This window comes from Dipodomys merriami, unplaced genomic scaffold, assembly GCF_024711535.1.
Source record: "Dipodomys merriami isolate MVZ:Mamm:240054 unplaced genomic scaffold, mDipMer1.0.p SCAF_11, whole genome shotgun sequence".
NCBI lineage: Eukaryota > Metazoa > Chordata > Mammalia > Rodentia > Heteromyidae > Dipodomys > Dipodomys merriami.
Genome location: NW_027202382.1, coordinates 46,541,719 through 46,561,589, shown reverse-complemented (window position 1 = coordinate 46,561,589; position 19,871 = coordinate 46,541,719). Strand labels below are relative to the sequence as shown.

At 54.2% G+C, this 19,871-nt stretch overlaps 2 protein-coding genes across 3 annotated transcripts in view; both read left to right on the top strand.

Moving 5' to 3' along the window:
- Positions 1-477: 477 nt before the first annotated feature.
- Gbgt1 (globoside alpha-1,3-N-acetylgalactosaminyltransferase 1 (FORS blood group)) lies at positions 478-15,355 on the top strand. Of its 2 annotated transcripts, none has more exons than XM_070014941.1 (7): positions 478-683; positions 1,464-1,662; positions 2,218-2,283; positions 11,574-11,624; positions 11,703-11,738; positions 12,395-12,529; positions 14,384-15,355. In XM_070014941.1, the coding sequence occupies exons 2-7, from the start codon at positions 1,592-1,594 to the stop codon at positions 15,066-15,068; spliced, it is 1,044 nt and encodes a 347-aa protein (XP_069871042.1). In that variant the 5' UTR covers positions 478-683; positions 1,464-1,591; the 3' UTR covers positions 15,069-15,355. The 2 variants fall into 2 exon arrangements, with proteins under 2 accessions (XP_069871042.1, XP_069871041.1); XM_070014940.1 differs by having other exon boundaries at positions 478-813.
- Positions 15,356-18,485: 3,130 nt separating this feature from the next.
- The window catches only part of Ralgds (ral guanine nucleotide dissociation stimulator), a 45,543-nt gene continuing 44,157 nt past the window's right edge, over positions 18,486-19,871 (top strand). Inside the window, exon 1 of the mRNA XM_070014937.1 lies at positions 18,486-18,739. Coding sequence (XP_069871038.1) covers positions 18,722-18,739 — 18 coding nt within the window. The 5' untranslated portion in view covers positions 18,486-18,721. The remainder of the gene's footprint in view (positions 18,740-19,871) is intronic.

The following is a 19,871-nucleotide window of genomic DNA, read 5'->3' as shown; positions in this document are numbered from 1 at the left end:
CGGCGGGCGGGGCGCGAGCGGCGGGCGGGGCGCGAGCGGCGGGCGGGGCTGTGGCGCCAGGTGAGTGCGGTGGGCGGGGCGCGAGCGAGCGGCGGGCGGGGCGCGAGCGGCGGGCGGGGCGCGAGCGGTGGGCGGGAGCGATGTGGGCGGGGCTATTTGCTAGTGGTAAGCAGGGGCGCGCGGGGAACGGGCTGTTGACCTGTGGTGGGCATGGAGCGCGCGTGTCCTCCCCCTTCCTTTGGTGGAGGGTAGTAAGAGGGCCGAGCGCATGGGGGCCGGGCCGGGATGGGAGGGCGGGGCGCATGTGGTGGGCGGGATGTTTGTTTCCGGTGGGCGGGGTTATTTGCCTGCGGTGGGCGGAGCGTCCCCCTCCCAGTGGTAGGTGTGGCCTATCGCGTGAGGGCGGGGCCTGGCGGGCGGGGCGGGGCGGGGCCTGGCGGGCGGGGCGGGGCCTGGCGGGAGCGCTGTAGGCGGTAGGCAGGCGAGGATTTAAAGCGTGGTATGCGCCTGGGCAGGGCGCCTCCCGACGCCCCTCGCATACTTTCCGGGCACACCCAACCCTCCACTGTCCACAGGGCGAAGTCCAACGTTCTCCGCCCACCGTCCGCAGGCTCCGACCCGCTCGGTCCTAGGCGCGCCTCGCAGGAGCCCCGCTCGTCTGCGTCCCCGGTTTCTGGGCTGGGGTACGTCCCTCTGTCCGGGCGCCGGTCCGGCTGTCGCGACTCCCCCCTCCGCCCCTCCCCTCCATCCCCGCGCCTGCCGCCGAGCGCGGGGCGGCCCGCAGCCCGCCCCGGAGGGAGGCCGGAAATACAGGTACGCACCCCTGCTTCAGGCTCGGGGTCGGCCACCAGGCTAGGCGGGCCGGGTCAGGCCGGGGTCGGGCCCGCGGGGAACAGCCCGAGGCCTGGGCCGGCCAGCGGCCGAAGCCTAACGGGTCGGGAAGGCTTTGAAGGACCCCGGCACCGGTGGGGAAACTGAGGCCCCGGAAGGAGCGAGCGGGAGCGGGCTTGCCAGGGAGTGAGCAGGCTAACAGGCCGGCCGGAGCGCCGTCCTCCCACCCCTCCAGCCCAGGCCCCGGCGGGGAGGACTTGCCCAAGGTCACCCCGCCGGGGATTCAGAGGAGGAGGAGGCCGGGCGTGTCCGCGCGTCCCGCTGGCCCTCGGGGTCCTCCTCGCCCCGGGCGGCTCTGGAGAATCCTGAGCGCGGGCCCCCAGCATCACGGGGCCCTGCCGGTGTCGTCCTGCTCCCTGAGTCCCCTGGCCCCCTGGAGTGAGACACCAGCCCGGGCCGGGGCTGCTGCTTCCCTGAGTCAGCCACTAGGACAGCCACCGCCGCCTGTCAGCGTCCCAAAGCTGAGCCTGGGATTAGCTGGAGGGGAGGAGTCCCCTTGCCAGAGTGCGGGGGGGGGGGGGGGGGGGGGGCGGGGAGTCCGCTGCTCTGGAGTAAAGGAGCTTCCTTTGCAGGAGTCATCTGGGCCTGGGAGAGGCTGGCTCAGAGCAGACCTGCCCAGAGCCCCACAGCCCTGGCAGGGAAAGCCCGACTGCCCAAGGCTCAGGGGTCTCCACCGGCGGCTCTCGCACAGCACCCAGCAATGTTCCACTGGAGACTAGCCCTGGTCCTGGGGTTATGTCTACCGGCCAGCCTCAGCCTCTGGGTCCTGTGGTAAGCTGCACCTTGGGGCTCTCTCCCCTGACCACCCTCTGTATTCAACCCCAAAAACCTGGATTCCCTTGAAAGTTTCCAGGCCCCATCAATCCCAGCTGACTCATCAGCTTCCCACTCCCCTCCCCAGCCAGACTAACTTTGGCTTCCACATTTTGCCTCATACTGACATTTGACTTGCAATATCCTCTGCTGAAACTACCCTTCCAACTGTGAGGATCCCTATTCCAGCTCTCCCTCCCTCCCTCCCCCCCATAACACACACACACACACACACACACACAGCCTTTGGAAAGGTCTAGGGCTATACTCTACTCCCAATGGTTAGGTAAGGCTCAGCATCAAGAACATAAATGCCCCAGGAGTGAATAAGTAAATGGGTGGATCGATATCTACATAGCAGGCACTGTGCCATATTAAAGAAATAGATCCTAGGATGGCAGGGACCTCCCCTCCCACACACATACACTATGCACTATAGGGGGTTCCAATATGTGCCAACTGGGTGTCAGCCTGTTGGGCAAAGCAGAGTCAATGGGTGTTTTTCCTTTCCAGGGTGTATGTTGAGAACTGGATGCCAGTTTCTTATATACCGTACTACCTCCCCTGCCCAGAGATATTGTAAGTATGGGATGGGGCATGTGTGGGCTGCTCACATTTGGAGAGGCAGAAGAGCTTTTAAGGTCACATTGTGTATTCTGCATCCTCAGCTTATGATTTTGGTTTTGTTTGGGGTGGGGTGGGGGTGCATTCAGTAATGGGGCTTGAACTTGGGGCCTGGGTGCTATCCCTTAGCTTTTTCACTCAAGGCTGGTGCTCTCCCACTTGAGCCACAGCTCCACTTCCAGTTTTGTGTGTGTGTGTGTGTGTGTGTGTGTGTGTGTGTGTGTGTGTGTGTGTGTGTGTGTGTGTGTGTTTACTGCTTAAATGGAGATAAGAGTCTCTGGACTTTCCTGAACAAACTGGCTTGGAGCCATGATCCTCAGATCTCAGCCTCCTGAGTAGCTAGGATTACAGGTGTGAGCCACCAGTGCCCAGCCTTCGGCTTATGGCTTTGAGCAGTGTCGTCATATTTAGGTAATTTATAGGCTGCCACAGATGTGAGGTAACATTGCCATTTCGGGCTTTGAGCATCCCTGCTGTTCCCTGCATGATTTGGCCACAGATGTGATACATGAGCCTCATCCGAGTCCCACTTGCTGCATCTCTAAGATGGCATGGTAAAGGTGCCTTTCTTTGTCTGCTGAGATGCAGTGTGTGTGTCCTGGCTCTTAGAAGGTGGTCAGGCTTTTAGAACTAGAACTTACTCAGGGAATGTGGCTTAGCGGTAGAGTGCTTGTCTAGCATGCATGAAGCCCTAGGTTCGATTCCTCAGTACCACATAAACAGAAAAGGCCAGAAGTGGCGCTGTGGCTCAAGGGGTAGAGCACTAGCCTTGAGCAAAAGAAGCTTAAGGACAGTGCCCAGGCCCTGAGTTCAAGCCCCAGGACTGGCAAAAAATAAAAGAGAGAGAAAACTAGACCTTAGGCTTGCTAGTCAGTCGCTCTACTGCTTGAGTAATGTATGCCCCAGTCCTTTTCATCAGATAGGTTAGGGTCTTGCAATTTTGCCTAGTCTGCCTCAGATCAAAACTGCCGGCTTCTGCCTCCCAAGAAGCTGGGATTACAGGTGTGAACTACCACAGCCAGCTTTCTGCTCAATGTTGTACTCTATGTGGACACAGGAACTGAGTAACATTTGGCGAAATAAAGCCTTCTTCGCTTTGTGGATGTAATTTTTTTTTGACAACTGAGTGAAAAAAATGGATTGGGACAGAATCAAGGGGCATCTGGCTCCATAGTCTTTCCTTTTTTTATGACAGCTACAGAAAATTAAACATCTGAATTATAAGCTACTAATTAACAACAAAGTATGTTTTATTGTTATACATTATACATGTACTATGTATATACGTGTTTATTTATTATTAAACATGGTCTATAATAGTGTCTCAATTCATTTCCTATTGTAAATAACACTATGCCACAGACCCAGGTAGAAAGAAAAATTTTGAGTCAGGTTCACACCTGCCATACAGCTGCTCAGGAAGCTGAGATTGGGAGAATCTCGGTTCAAGGCCAGCCTGGGCAAAAAGTTCACATGACTTGTCTCCACCAATAAAAAGCTGGATATGGCGATGTGCTGCTGCCATCACAGATGCCTAGGGAACATACATAGAAGGACCATGGTCCAGACCAGACTGGGCAGAAAATGAGACACTGTCTGAAAGATAATGGAAGCGAAAAAGGCTGGAAGAGTGGCCCACGTGGTAGAGGGCCTGCCGATTAATCACAAGGCCCTTCATGAAGAAAGACAGAGAAAGAGACAGACATTTATTTTGGTTTATGGTTCTGGTCCAAGGTTGAGGAGGTGCATCTGGTGACCTCCATGCTGGCAGGGCCCCACAGTGGCATGGGGCATTGGATGGTGAGGCACAGGAAGTATAAGTTCCCACTCCAGGAAATAGCATAATGAGCCTATTAAATATGAGGATTAACTATAAACAAAGCTGGCCGTGGCGTCAGTGGCTCACACCTGTAATCCTAGCTACCCAGGAGTCTGAGATCTAAGGATCAAGGTTCAAAGCCAGCCCAGGCAGGAGAGACCGTGAGACTCTTTTTTTTTTTTTTTTGTCGGCCGTGGGGCTTGAACTCTGGGCCTAGGCGCTGTCCCTCAGCTCTTCAGCTCAAGGCGAGCGCTCTGCCACTTGAACTACAGCGCCACTTCCGAGACCGTGAGACTCTTATCTCCAATGAACCACTCAGAAAACCAGAAGTGGTGCTGTGGCTCAAGTGGTAGAGTGTTCGCCTTGAGCTGAAGAGCTGAGGGACAGTGCCCAGGCCTAGAGTTAAGCCCCATGACTGACAAAAAAATAAATAAACAGTGCCTTGGGTAACACTCAAACCACATCCAAACCATAATAGTGAACAAGCTGGAGCCAGGTACCAGAGGCTCACACCCGTAATCGCAGCAACCCAAGAAGCTGAGATATAAGGATTGTGATTTGAAATCAGCCAGAGCAGAAATGTCTGTGAGGATCTTTGTTAGGAACAATCTAGTGGACCTAAGGAGAGAAAGAAGGCAGAGACCTCAGCAGACCAGAACAGGTTTTAATCATGGCTGCAGAGGGACTCTATGTAACATCAAGCAGGGTTGAGTTAGGGTTTTATACATTCTAGGGTGAGACTCTGGAATTTCTTTGTCCTGTCCCGTTTGGGATTTATGGTGCAAACAGTTCCATTTGGAGTTTTATGGTAGGGATATCATCCTGATTTCAGATAGGGTTAGGGGTAAGGTTTTCCTAAGAACCAGAAGAGGCCCCCGGGGAAGGTGGTCAGTGGGCCATGGGAGCAGCAAAGAGTTAGGAGAATGAAGCAAAAACCCTGACAGGGTATAAAAGGGATGTCGTGGTCTTTTCTGGCTACTACCTGCTCACATAGGGGCACTGAGGAGTCACTGGGTATGGGGTCAGGGTCTGCACTGGGCAGGGCAGGATGGTATAAGTGAAGCCTCCAGTTGCCTGCTATAATAGGATGTCCTTGTCTTGCTCCCAGGTAGTATCCTGAGTGAGGGCTGCTATCCTGTTAAAGAGAAACTTTTGAAAAATGTTGAGAAAAACAGGGTCCAAGAAGGAGGAGTAAGAGGATAATTGGTCCTAATAGAAAGGCCAGCCAGGGGGACCATGGTGAGAGGGTGCCCCACCACCATGTCCTTTGAGGTGATTCCCATCATCTATTGAGATGTTCCTGCAACTGAGTTGAGATCAAACAAGAGGCAGACAAGGTGGCAGGACCAGTTGATATGAATGACACAGGAGAACACACCCTGGTCACAAGCCAGAAAAGTTCCATTTGGAGCACAAACCCAGTTGTGGCCTATTACAGGGGAGGAGGAATTTCCATATAACTGAACTGGGGGCAGGAGGGGACTGTCTAGAGTTTCTGGTGACTGGGTAGGGGAGAACATGGTAGACTGGTTAAGAAGCTAGGGATGGATTGGAGTGATTAAAGGCCCAGTGGGAGGCCTGGAAGATTTCCTATAAGTAGAATATAGAAGTCTAGATTATAGATTTCTGGACCACAGAGTATGGATGGGAGACCCAGGAAGGTGCCAAGGCAAATTGTCCTGAGTCCAAGACTCACTATAAATAGAAATAGCAGGTAACACAGGCAAGAATATAAGTTCCTGTCCAGTTAGAAGATACGCAGGAATGGAATTAGATAGGCATACTTATGAACTATTTTCTTTTGATCTCCCAGCTCTTGATTACTTTTGAAGGGACAAGCACAAATCCATTTAGGATCTGTCACCATCCCCTCTTATCTGAGCAGCTCTTCCCAACTGCCTCTGGATGGGCCCTTCTCACCAGGACCAGCTCTGTCCCTGTGGGTCCCCTTCTCCTTACTAGGATAATGTCCAGCAAAAATAGGATGACCCATCCGGCATTTTTGTTTTGGTTTTGGTTTGGTTTGGTTTGGTTTTTTGTCGGTCGTGGGGCTTGAACTCGGCTTGGGCACCGTCCCTGCAGTCTTGAGCTCAAGGCAAGCAATCTACCACTTGAACCACAGTGCCACTTCCAGCCTTGTCTGTTTATATGGTACTGAGGAATCGAACCCAGGGTTTCATGCATGCTAGGCAAGCACTCTACCCCTAAGCCATATTCCCAGCCCCTATTCTTAATTTCATATAGCACTTTAGGATACTGAGATTAAAAACATTGTAGATGCCACTAACCCTTTGTGATTACAACAAAGAATGCAGAAACTGCTTGGTGTCCTTTAGCACTTATCCAACGTGGCTTATCTATTTGGGAAACAGGCATATTAGACAGCAAAAGATGCCTTTTTAGTTTTATATAATTATCTAAAGTGTGATCATTTGATAGCCCTTGATATAAATACTTAAGCATTACTTTACCTTCATAGATGGACATAAAGCTGCCTCCTGGCTTGCTTTGGGCTAACTCTTAAAAATTTTCTGAACTCACATAACATAGTTTTTCTCAATATAATGTCATAACTCTTAGGCACATTTGTTTGCACCCAAATCTGATGAGCTTCTTTATGGGTTGAGTTTAAAACTGCCCCATTTTTTCCTCATGGCCTGTGGAGGTAGTTGAGTTTCCATTACCTGAGAACTGCAGGATTACTCTTCTCACAGTCGTTTACTATTACTCCACCCAGACCCAGGCTGCCTAGGCATAGAAGTTTGCTAGGTTTTTATCACAATCCAAACTGTCCTTCCTCCTTGCCACGGGGTTCAGCTTACATTCTAAGTATAATTAATTACCAAGGGGGCTACTCCCTAATTTTTTTTTTCAAAGGTTTACAGTTTCTCCATCACAGATGGCTGGGCGTGGGACTGGGAACAGAGTATCTGGCAGACACAGCTGGAGGAGGTTGATGAGCTCAGTGTAAAGCTCCCACTCAGAAAGGGGGCCTCATTCCTTTTACTACTTCCATTGATAAATATTATTTATCCTTCTAACAAGCAGCACTTGACTTTTTTTTACTTTTTTTTTCTTTTTTCTGGCAGGCCTGGGGCTTGAACTCAAGGTCTAGGTGCTGTCCACAAGCACTCTAGCACTTGAGCCACAGCGCCACTTCTGGCGTTTTGAGTAGTTTATTGGAGAGAAGAGTTTCATTGGGACTTTTCTCCCAGGGTTTGGCTTTGAAAGCACCAGCCCCGAAAGCCACACTGACACAAGAACACAGTCACATACCGAGAAAGGGATTTATTGTCAGCAGGGATCTGACAAGCTAGCTCTCAGGACAGAGAGTAGCAGCAGCCTGCCCCTGGGTAAGGCAGTACTTATTGTCTAGGGGACTGGCTCGGGTGAGATGTGACAGCCAAGTATTCCATTATGGTGGGCTAAGATTTATGGCAGCTGCCCAAAGAGTAGGTAAGGAGGCCTGCTGCTACCATTGATGGCTGTAACTGACCAAATGGAGGAAGCTGGTTATCAGCTGCCTGTACCAAAAGGGCCCTTTGTCCACCAATCTAGGGAGAAGAGCATGTCAGACTAACAGCCTTGGAACTATGATCCTCAGATCTTAGTCTCCTGTAAGTGAAGTAAGGAGGCCAGGTCTGGCCGGCGCCATATTGGCCACATGGTGGTTGGTAGGGTCTGGCATCTTGTTTTCATGCTGGGGGAAGGAACCCTCCCTCCCCCATGACCTGCCTCCCAGGTAGTGGGCGTGCCCAAACCCCTGGAGGCAGGCAGGGGCAGGCACTTGGATGATAGGTTACTGAATCTGTCAGTCTAGTGCCTGGGACTGCGAATTTCCTGAGGATCTGCCTGCCCCCTGTGTGGACCTATTTAAGCCCAGACCAGCCTAGCCACCAGACTCCATGCCACGTATGTCACTGTGATTGTGTCCTGTGTCCTGTCTCCAGTCATCATGGCGTCCCAATTCAGCTCTCTATTAATTGGCTTGTTGGTATTGTTTTTGTTCTTTCTTTCCTCTTTAGCATGTTTCCTGGCTGTGTACTTTTATTTGCGAGCTACAGACCTTTGTAACAACTGGCATCCTGCAGCCTGTTAACTGTATAGTAAAGACTTCAATATTCTATATTTTAAAATATGGCTTCCAGGATGATTTACCTTACAACATAAGCAGCACAGAAAGTTACAACTGATGTCAAAAGACAAATAATTTCAGGAAATATCAGTACCAAAATGTGTCAATATTCAAGATAGAAACACTTGGTTTGCTAGAAAAGACTTTTTCTCACACCATAATGACAGTTTTTATGCTTTAAAATGAGGTTTGAGCATGCTGATACACACTTGTGCACAAAAGTTTTAAGACACACTTAGGTCTTAAAAGTGAAAGTCAGCTATAAAAGCCAAGAGTTGGTGTCTGACTTTGGGAAGTCTCTCTTTTTTCCTCTTTGGCTTCTTCATCCTGATAAATATGCTAAAGGCGTTGATGGCCACGTTAAACAGCTCTTTGTAGAAAGTTTGGTCAGCTTGTTGCTATGAATACATTTACAAGACAAAGAAAGTTACTTTACTTTGCTTCCAGCCACCCCACCCAGTATCAGCCACTCAGGCTCTGCAGGCAATGGGGCAAAGGTGGACTGAAGAAGTTTGTCTGGAGAGGACAGTTTCGGCTAAGAGAATCTGGATGGCAGAGAGGAAGAACATAGCAACAGGAGCAGGAAGGAAAACAGGCTTGGACTTAGGGAACCCCTGACCACTTGCCACCCCATTGGAGAAACTTGTATCTTACAATATTGTTGGGTCAAAAGTGCTGTATTCAGGCCAGTGATTGCAATTACCTCTTGGTACTGAAGTCAGATTTCTAAACTGTTAAGCTTTTTTCTTTTGTGATTGTCCAATTGATGCTGAGGCCAAATTTTTATGCGAAAGCCGATACGTTTCTTTTTTTGAGGGGGGGAGGGGGAGTCCAGTCATAGGGCCTGAACTCTGGGCCTGGGCGCTGTCCCTCAGCTCTTCAGCTCAAGGCTAGCGCTCTACCACTTGAGCCACAGCACCACTTCCGGCTTTTTTCTTTTTGTTAATGTGGTGCTGAGGAATCAAACCCAGGGCCTCAGGCATGCAAGGCAAGCGCTCTACCACTGAGCCATCTTCCCAGCCCCATGTTTCTTTTGATTTTAGGTCTGGTTTCAATCCCAAAACAACTAGTCCTCAAGAAGGAACTTAGAGGGGGTTCTGGGACCTAGCCTGTGTCACTCTTGAGAGCACCAGCCAAAGGGCAGCCGCTGGGATGGACAGCTGCAACCCCATGTCCTTACAAGCCAAACCCCTGGGGACGTGGGATCCTTTACAGAGGGACTGGGCATCCCCAAAACCAATCAGTCAGAGGCAGCAGTCCCTGGGAACCTACAAAAAAAAAAAAACAGAAGTTTCTTTCTTGGGGGACCTTCGAGAGGGAAACTGGAATCTTCACTTTGCAATGCCAAGAGAGAGGTGGTGAGTACAGGCAAGCCAGTGGCAAAGGATCTCTGGTCTGGAGGTAGAGAGAGAGAGAAAGGTGATGTGGGGAAATCGTGGGCTAATAGCAGCGTTTACCAACCCAGTCAATGAAGACTCAGGCATGCAGCTGAAGCTGAGGCCTGACCGAGTGGAGGCATCCACTCACGCACAGGCTTCAGTTTAGTGGCAGGGTGGGGGGATGGGCAGGGGGGCAGGGAGCTCTTGAACCCCTGTTAGCCTTGAGGGACTGTCTGGCTCTCTGAAAGTGGCAGGAGGAGGGAGGAAAAAGAGGGGAGACAGAGAGAGATACAGCATCCCTTAGATGAGAGTCCTCTGGGAACACTCTTCCGGTCAGGGAACCATCTGTTAGGAAACTAAATCATGAGCGGAGAGAAAGGAGGCAGAGACCTCCTCAGACCAGGTTTTAATCTTGGCTACAGAATGACTCCATATGCCCCCGAGCAGGGTTGGAGAAACAAAGAGAAAGAAAGAATGGGGAGTAGGGGGGGAAGGGGTTAGGTTTTTATACATTCTAGAGTGAGACTCTTTGGGATTTCTTTGTGCTGTCCTGTTTGGGGACTTGTTGTCCTAACTGCCCTGTTTGGGATTTATGGTGCAAACAATGCCATTTGAGGACTTAGGGTAGGGGTATCATCCTGATGCCAGCGGTCAGATAAGGCTGTCCCCCACTATCAGATGAGGTCAGGGGTGAGGTTTTCCTGAGAACAGGAGGGCCCTGGGGAGGGCAGTCAGTGGGCCATGGGAGCAGCACGGAGATTCCCATCACTCTTCTCTCCAATTAACCACCAAAAGCCAGAAGGGGAGCTGTGATTCAAGTGATAGAGCACCAGCCTTGAGTGAAAAGCTAAGGGACAGTACTCAGGACTTGAACTCAAGCCCTCAGTACTGGCATATACCACATACCAAAACAAAAAAAATGTCCAGCCAGGGGCTGGTGGCACATACCTGTAATCCTAGCTACTCAGGAGGCTGAGATCTGAGGATCGTGGTTCAAAGCCAGCCTGGGCAGGAAAGTCTGTGAGACTCTTTATCTCCAAATTAAACATCAGAAAACTGGAAGTGGCGCTGTGGCTTAAGTGGTAGAGAACTAGACTTGAACTAAAGAGCTCAGGGACAGTGCTCAGGCCCAGAGTTCAAGCCTCACAACTGACCAAAAAAAAAAAAAAAAAACAATCATCACTGGAGAATTAGCTTTTATGTTTTGTTTTTTGTTGGTAGTAGGGCCTGGGCGCTGTCCCTCAGCTCTTCAGCCCAAGTCTAGTGCTCTACCACTTGAGCCACAGTGCCTCTTCCAGTTTCCTGGTGGTTAATTGGAGATAAGAGTCTCCACGGACATTCCTGCCCAGGCTGGCTTTGAATCAAGATCCTCAGATCTCAGCCTCCTGAGTAGCTAGGATTACAGGTGTGAGCCACTGGCATCTGGTGAGAATTAGCTTTTGTGACAGTGAGGGCTAGACAGACAAGTCTCAGCACCCAGTGCAGAGTGGAACTTGTGGACCAGGAGTGGGATTTCTTTTACCTTTAGGAAGCATCAGTTCTTTCCTTAAGGCCCTGGAACTAACAAGATGGATCCATCCAGCTTTCCCAAAGAAATTTCCTTCATACAGAACCAGCCCATACAGATGCATCATCTATGCCAAGATGATGGGCACCACTGGCGGTCACCATTACTGGGGTTAATCGGCTCACCCAGAGTCCTGGTTCCCAGGCTTTTGTGGCTGAAGAGGCATGCGCTTTGGGGCCTGCAGGGCTGCATCACAGACTGCCAGACACTGGTGTCTTGTTGGCCCTGTGGGAGAACCCAGCAGATCCCAGAAAGTGGGCGGGGCTGTGGGAGGGTCTAGAGGGAGTTGCTGGACCCCGTCTTCCTGCGCAGCACTAACAGCTCTCTCTGTTGCCTCTGCACCAGCAACATGAAGCTCCAGTACAAGGGGGCGGAGCCAGCACAGCCTGTGGGCGGGTGAGTAGCCGGTCCTTCCCCTCTGGTCCCTGAGGAGGTGAGTGTTCTCCCTCACGCCGGCCCTTCTTTTTGTGGCAGGTTGGAGTACCTTCAGCCCAAGCTGCTGGAGCAGAGGTCAGTATCCGAGACGTGGCAGGGGAGGGGAAGGACCGACAGCTCTTATTTGTAAGGATTGAGGAGATCCAATGTGAGGGTGGCCCTGGGACTACAAGTGCCCCAGACCTGAGCTTCCGCTCTGTTCCTTACTAGCTGTGTGACCACAGGATCTTAGGAGCACCTACCTTGTAGGAGGCTGGAGGAGCAGATGGAATGGTATTGTAGCCAGGTACCCTGGTGCCCAGCTGTAATCTCAGAACTTGGGGGGTCAGGGGCAGGAGTATCATGATTTCAAGGCCAGCTAAGGCTAGGGAGGGAGGAACAGAAGAAGAACGGAAAGGAAAGGAAGGAAGGAGGGAGGGAGAGACAGAAGAAAGAAAGAAGGGAGGACGGAGGGAAGGAGGAAGGATGAGGAGAAAGAAGGGTAGTGTGATGCATGCTTGAGTGCTCATCACCCTCATGCTGCCCTCTGGCCTGCCCGGGGAACTCCAGGTGCTAGCTGTTATCTCCACTTTCCACACAGGGAAACTGAGGCCCAGTGTCAGGGACCAGGTTGACTCAAGTCACACAGTGTGAGGAGGAGAAAGTCAGGGCCAGGACAGCCGGGCTTCAGGAGTGGGGGATGGAGTGCCCTCAGCTCTTGTATACACATCCCCCCACCCCCACCCCGCCAGCCCCACGGAGCTGCTGATGCTGACACCCTGGCTGGCACCCATTGTCTCCGAGGGCACCTTCAACCCAGAGCTGCTGCAGCACCTGTACCAGCCGCTGAACCTGACCATCGGGGTCACCGTGTTTGCCGTGGGGAAGTGAGTAGTGGGCGAGGCGGGAGACAGCATCTTCTGGGGCAGCTGGGGCTGGCAGTCCAGAGGAGAGGCAGGCCCTTCTCATAGGCCCAGCAGGGTGCTGAGCAGACTGTGACAGGGGAGAAGACCCCTGTGGAGGGGTCCTACCTCAGTGTGTGTGCACGTGCAGGTGCGCACACACACAGATCCCAGAGCTTGAACTCCAGGCCTGGCCGCTGCCCCCGCCTTTTCTTTTTTTTTGCTCAAGGCTGGTGCTCTACCACCTGAGCCACTGTTCCACTTCCAGCATTTTGGTGGTTAATTGAAGATAAGCATCCCATGGATTTTTTCCTGCCTAGACTGGTTTCAGACAACAATACTTAGATCTCAGCTTCCTAAGCAAGTGGGATTCCAGGCATGAGCTACAAGCACCCAGCTGGACTTGTCTGTAGGTCCGCGTGGGAGCACATTTGTCCTAAGCACTGTGGTCAGTGGGTAGGTGACCCCAGGAAGCCATGCCATCCTCTTCTCCATGCCCTCTACAGCTGTACCTGCCTTCCCTTGATTCTCCCCGCTACTTGTTCCTCGCTATTTCCTTCCTGCTCATCTTCACTATTCCTGCCTGTAAAACAAGCAAGGTAAAAATAAACAAGTAATAAAACAGGAAGGACTGGGAGAGAGTGAAGGGGTGACATTGTCCAAAAAGAAATGTGCTTTTAGGGCGGGGAAAGTGGCTTAGTGGTAGAGTGCTTGCCTAGCGTGCATGAAGCCCTGGGTTCAATTCCTCAGTACCACATACACAGAAAAGGCTGGAAGTGGTGCTGTGGCTTTCAAGTGGAAAAGTGTTAGCCTTGAGCAAAAGAAGCTCAGGGACAGTGCCCAGGCCCTGAGTTCAAGCCCCAGGACTCGCAAGAAAAAAAAAAAAAGAAGAAGAAGAAACATACTTATTACCTGACTTATTAACTGTAACCCCTCTGTACATCACCTTTATAACAATTAAAATTTTAAAAATAGTGGTGCCAGGTGCTGGTGGCTCACGCCTGTAATCCTAGCTACCTAGAAGGCTGAGATCTGAGGAGCACAGTTCAAAGCCAGCCTGGGCAGGAAACGTCCATGAGACTCTTATCTCACATAAAACCAGAAGTGGCGCTGTGGCTCAAGTGGTAGAGTGCTAGCCTTGAGCTGAAGAGCTGAGGGACAGCACCCAGGCCCAGAGTTCAAGCCCCATGACCAACAACAACAACGTTAAGAATATAACAGGCAAGGTTATGGGCAGATTATGAAAATGGAAGATTATGAGAATCCCTGAAAATATTGCCCAGCACTCCAGAAGAGCTCAATAAAACCTAGTGTTGCTTATGACTGTGGTTCTCACATTAAGGCTGGATTCCTAACTGCCCAGGAGGCTGAGATCCAGGGAACCATAGTTCAAAGCTGGTCAAGGCAGGAAAAGTCTGCAAGACTCTTTATCTCCAGATAACTAGGAAACAAAGAAACGGGAATAGAGGTGTGGCTCAAGTGACCACTGAGCAAGCAAGCCAAGCAAATACAAGGTCCTGAGTTCAAACCCCAATACAAGCAAAAAATAAGTAAACAAACCACCAGTGAGGATCCACCTTACAACAGTCCTAAGAGGTCAGTTCAGGTGGAATATCCCTGATTTAAACTGGATGTGGGAAATTTATGTAGATCTCGCCCATGAAGGTCCCCTAATTCAAACGCATGAAGCTGGGTTTTCAGACTCAGGTCGCTGTGGGAATTTGACAGATGAGCCCACGAGGACCCCAAGGTTAGGCTTGGGTGGCTGCCTGAGGTGGGGAGCGGGGCGGGCCGGAGCCCTGCTGGGGCCGTGGTGCTGACAGGACCACCGGTCACCAGGTACAGGCAGTTTGTCCAGCATTTTCTGGAATCAGCTGAGGAGTTCTTCATGCGCGGTTTCCGGGTGCACTACTACATCTTCACTCCCAACCCCACAGCTGTCCCCAGCGTCCCGCTGGGCCCTGGCCGCCACCTCAGCGTGATTCCTACCCAAGACCACTCCCACTGGGAGGAGATCTCCATGCGACGGATGGAGATGATCAGTAAGCACATTGCTGGGAGGGCCCACCGGGAGGTGGACTACCTCTTCTGCCTCGATGTAGACATGACCTTTCGGAACCCGTGGGGCCCCGAGACCCTGGGGGACATGGTGGCTGCCATCCACCCGGGCTACTTCTCTGTGCTCCGCCAACAGTTCCCCTATGAGCGCAGGAGAGCTTCTACTGCCTTTGTAGCAGACAATGAGGGGGATTTCTATTATGGTGGGGCAGTCTTTGGTGGGCGAGTGGCCAACGTGTATGAGTTTACCAGGGGATGCCATATGGCTATCCTGGCGGACAAAGCCAATGGCATCATGGCAGCCTGGCAGGAAGAGAGCCACCTGAACCGGCGCTTCATCTCACACAAACCATCTAAGGTGCTGTCCCCTGAGTACCTGTGGGATGACAGGAAGCCCCAGCCACCCAGCCTGAAGCTGATCCGCTTCTCCACACTGGACAAGGAGACCAGCATGCTGAGGAGCTAACTGTGGACAGGCTGGGGACACACAGTCCTGCAGCCCTAAGATAGGTGAAGGAGAGCCCCGTCCTGCCTGCCTCATGGAAATCCAACCAGAAAAATGGGTGTGCAGGAGCGGCTGTGCTCTGCCAGTCTGGCACAGGAATGGTCAGGAATCAGAAGATGAGAGGTTCAAAGGGCAGGGCCCAGGCAGGAGCAGCGGGCGTCAGAGGGGCAGGCCCTGGGGTTTCCACCGTCCTCAGAGTGCCTGGAATTCCTCTGTGTCCCCACTTCTTACATAAAGCCTTGCTTGAAGTTGTACGTGTTTCACTTCATGGAAAGCACTCTGGACCCCTTTGGCTTCCCGAATCCTGGGTACTAGGTCCTCCCTCGGGACCTCAGAACAGTTCTGAAGTGTTTTTTTACCCCCGTGCCCCGGTGGCCTGACTGGCTGCCTCCTTTCTAATTGAGTTAGGAGTTGTTTCATCAAAGGTGGTGTGTACGAGGCGCTAGCAGCCTTTTGCCTGTCTACCTTGGCTGTTCTGCCAGTCAGACAGTTCTGGGGATACAGGAAGACTGGATTTCAACTACAATCAGCTAGGGGAGCAAGGACAGTCATTCCAGCAGACCTGAGCCACAGTTGGCTGCTGCCTCATGCAGGAATTGATCTGGGCGAGTCCTGGTGAAGCCAGAGCCTGCAGACAGATGTGCCAAACACCTGCCTGTGGAGCCCGCCAGAGAGCTTCCTGTACGTGGCTCCCAGGCCAGGATTAGAGGGTCTGCCAGTGTGGCTGTTCCAGCCAGGACTCAGAGGGACCTCAGAGGCCTGTGGAGCTTCTGTCTGCTCAGTGGGGCAGAGATGGCGTGTGACATGGGCCTAGTGCCTACTCCCCTGGAGACACAGTGTCTTGCATGACAGGAAGAAGACACAGGGTGAGCTGGAGGAACACCCTGCAGCCAGGCAGCATCCCAGCCTGACCTCTACCCTGGCAAGCCTAGGGGTCAGTCTTGAGTCCACTTCTTCCTACAACCGACAGCTTCGCTGGTAAGCGGGGCCAGATCACAAGATAGGGCTGGCAGAGTGGCCAGTGTCAGCATATACCCTAGGCTGGAGGGAACTAGAGTGGCTTCCTGGGCCGAGGGATGATAAAAGACCCTGGCTTCTGTCCCTGGTAGGGAGCACCTGCCGGGGGATGGGAGCACAAGAGTTGTCAGCAAAGCAGGGCTGGGTTGAAGAAGCAGACCCTGAACCTGGGAACTGTCAACCTTGTCCTGAACTCACTGCCAGCTACCTCTGTGCCCGTGCTCAGCCAGCTTGGTTGGTTGGCACAGCCTCTCCTAGTCCGACTGTGGGTGTCTGCAACCTGGGCTAATCCCACAGGCACTCTGGCTAATTCTACTCCATCCTAGAATATGACCCTCACACAGCCCAGAAGTTGGTTTTCTAGAAGGGTGAAGGGCCTGGCTTATGAGCTGTGGAAGAGGTTTGACTCCTCAGCGGAAAGTGACCAGAGACAGTCCCAATGGAGACCATTTTGCCCCTGTCTGGCAGAACCAGATTAGAGCTTTGTATGAGGACATCCACCAAAATGGCCAGGGCAGATCAAGCACCTGTGGCTCTCACCTGTCATCCTAGCTACTCAGAAGGCTGAGATCTGAGGATCGCTGTTCAAAGCCAGCCCAGGCAGGAAAGTCTATGAGACTTCCAGAAAACCGGAAGTGGCACTGTGGCTCAAGTGGTAAGGTGCTTGCGTTGTCCCTTAGCTCTTCAGAGCTAAGGGACAGTGCCCAGGCCCAGAGTTCAAATCCCACAACCCACAAAGAGAAATAGAAACCTAAAATTACGAATTTATAAATGTTTGCAAATCGCCACCCCCACCCTGAGCCTTAAATTTCCCTTCAGGAAGAGTGCTTCCCTAGTCACACATTACCTTCAAAATCACAGCGCAGCCCACAGCGCCTGGCCCAACACACCCTTTCCCACCGCGCTGGTAAGTCAGGCCTGGTCAGCTCACCAGGCCAACTCCCTGGCCCCTGTTCCTGACATCACAGCCTCTTGGAAACCTGCCTTGATCTGTGCAGTGCGCGCTTTCCCACACTTCCCCCGGCTCACAAGGCCTTATTTACAATACAATGTTGCACCCTCCCCAGGAGTGAGGCCGAAGAGGTCACCCGTTAGCCCTGGCCAGCTGGTGTTCTCTGGCACCCAGGTACCCATGAATCCTTGTGGGAATGGTTGGATGGGAACAGATGAGTAAATAACGCTTTAGGAGTTCGCACCTGTGTGATGGGGTACAGATGAATGTTAGGAGACTTTCGGATACCTGCCCTTCCGAGGCAGCAAGGGTGACGTGTCACTAGTAGCAGCAGGCTTGGTCTGGGAGGAGGTGAGCTGCCAAAACACCCAGTACACAGGGTGGGAGGTGGGGTAGGTGGAGCGGGGCTTGGGGATGTGGCTCAGTTGATAAAAGAGTGCTAGGCCAATAAGTAAAAGTCGAAGATACCAAGTTGGAGTCCTGGTCTCACACTTAAAAAAAGGACTGGGAAGGTGGCTTGCTTTGCATGCATGAGGCCCTGGGTTCGATTCCTCAGCACCACATAAACAGAAAAAGCTGGAAGTGGCGCTGTGGCTCAAGTGGTAGAGTGCTAGACTTGAGCTGAAGAGCTGAGGCCCAGAGTTCAGGCCCCACGACTGACAATAAAAAATAAAAATGGTCTCCTAGGAGCTCCAAAGACCACATCCTGGGCTTCTGTGAAGAACACAGTGTCGGGGTCCATGGACCTGAGTTCAAAGCACAGCCCGGCCCCACCACAGCTGTAACAGGCCTGCTCACGGGTGACTCCTCAGAGCCTCAGTGGGTCTATGATTGCACACGACAGCGCTGTGAGCGCGGGAAGGCAAGAGGAGACTGGTGGAGAAGAGGAGTGATCTTCAGTGTGCAGGCCACAGGGCCACACCTCTGCCAGTCGGACGCGGGCTGCAAAGGGGGGGCTGACCCCCTAGTCCCCTGGGCACAGCTGGTGCGGTCACTGAGAGCCGAGTGGCAAGTGAAGCTAGATGAGGGGGTTAGAGCGGGGGGCGGGGACGCCCTGGCCTGGGTCCCGCAGGTGGCACGGGTGCCTAGACCAGATGCTTACCACGTCCCGGGGGAGCGGAGCGGGGGGGGGGGGGGGGGGAAGAGAGGGGGGGAGGAGAGGGAGGGTCACGTGCGCGCGCCGCCCGCGGTCCCGCGCAGGCCCCGTGCGCGCGTCCAGCCGCGGATTCCAGCCTCGCCTCCCCGCGCGGGATCTCGCCCCGCGCGCGCGCGCGCTCGGGGACGCGCCCGGCCTCCCTCGGGGGAGCGCGCGCGGCGAGGCCCGCCCACGCACCTGCGGCGCGGCCGGGGCGTGGCCACGCCGTCCCCGCCCCCTCCCAGCCCGAGCCCCAGGAGCCCGGGCGGAACCGAGCGGCGGGGCCCGAGCGGCCGACGGCGCGGCGCGGCGCGGCGCAGACAATGGGAGGAGCGGCGCTGGCGGCGGCGGCGGCGGCGGCGGCCGGAGCCGCGGAGCCCCGGGCCCGGCGGGGACTCGAGGCCGCGCCATGACCCGAGCGCCCCCCTGCGCCGCCGCGGGCCGAGGCGGGCGGCCTCTGGGAGTCCCGGGCCCCGCCCGGGGGCTGGCGATGAGCTGCCGAGGCCGAGGATGATGGTAGATTGCCAGGTGAGTCCGCACGGGGCCCGCGGCCTCGCGGCGCGGGGCGAGCCGGCGCCGCGTCCACGCAGAGCGCGCTTACGCAGTTCCGCGTCCAACCGTCCCGGCACCACTGGGAAACTGAGGCTCGGGCGAAGGCCGGGGCCGCCCCCCCCTCCTCCTGAGCCCCCGGCATTTGCTTCGGGAAGGACAGCCCCTGAGAGCCTGGGGGACCCCCTCTGCGGGCGCCGCGTCCGAGCGCCGCGCGCACTCCCACTCGCGCGCACGGACTTCCTAGGGTGAGAAAGGGGGGGCGGTGACCGGGGCGCTGGGTCCTGGGGGAGAGGCGTCCAGTCGCCTAGCAACTGGCCTGTGGGGGGGGGCTTGGCCGGAAGGGGGAGGCGCGCCCGGCCAGGCCGAGGGGGCGGCTCGGTGCTGCCCGCAGGGGACAGGGCCGGGGCCCCCGCGTCCCCAGCCCTAGGCACTGAGCCTAAGCACCCTTCCCTACGTGCGAGGGCCCGCGGGAGCCAAGACGTCCGTTTGCTCCTCTACAAATGTGGGGTGCTCGGCCTTGCGGGCCCCCCAGGACCCCAGAGGCGCTTGCCCTTGGTTCCCTGCCCGTGACCCTCTGTGCGCCAAGGCCTTAGAAGACGCCTTCCTCCCTGCAGGACTGCGTAAGGCAGAGCAGTCGGGGGGCGGGGACGGGTCTGTCGGGGTCACGCAGGGGGTTCGGAGCACGGGAACTCTCCTCCGGGGCTCAGGGATGAGACCGTCCTTTCTGGAAGGAAAGGGTCCTCCTTTGGGGGGTGGGAGGTGAGGCCCTGGCTGGAATGGCCTTTTAAGTGAACTGGATGCCTCAGAGCCGGAAGAGGAGAGCGAGTGAAGCTGGCGAGGGCTTCCTGGTTACCTGTGGACCTGTCGGTCCAGCCCCGTGAACCCCTGGGGTCCGGGAGAGTAGCTGCCATGACAACATCCAAACAAAGGTGTGTGTTTTGTTTTCTGGGTTTCTTGCCTAGGGCTGCAGTGCTGGCGATGGCCACTGGGGGAAGCAGTGCCCCCGTGACCGCTAGAACAAGTGGAGTCAGGGGCCACGAGACCCCCAGGTCGTTCTCTGTTATGTCCTTTCTCCCACCCAACCATACTTCCCATCGTGAACGTTTCC

Coding starts and splice junctions, on each gene's coding strand:
- Gbgt1 (XM_070014941.1), top strand. CDS start 1,592: ATGTTCCACTGGAGACTAGCCCTGGTCCTGGGGTTATGTCTACCGGCC. Junction 2,284..11,573: donor CTCCCCTGCCCAGAGATATT/GTAAGTATGGGA, acceptor CCTCTGCACCAG/CAACATGAAGCTCCAGTACA. Junction 12,530..14,383: donor ACCGTGTTTGCCGTGGGGAA/GTGAGTAGTGGG, acceptor ACCGGTCACCAG/GTACAGGCAGTTTGTCCAGC.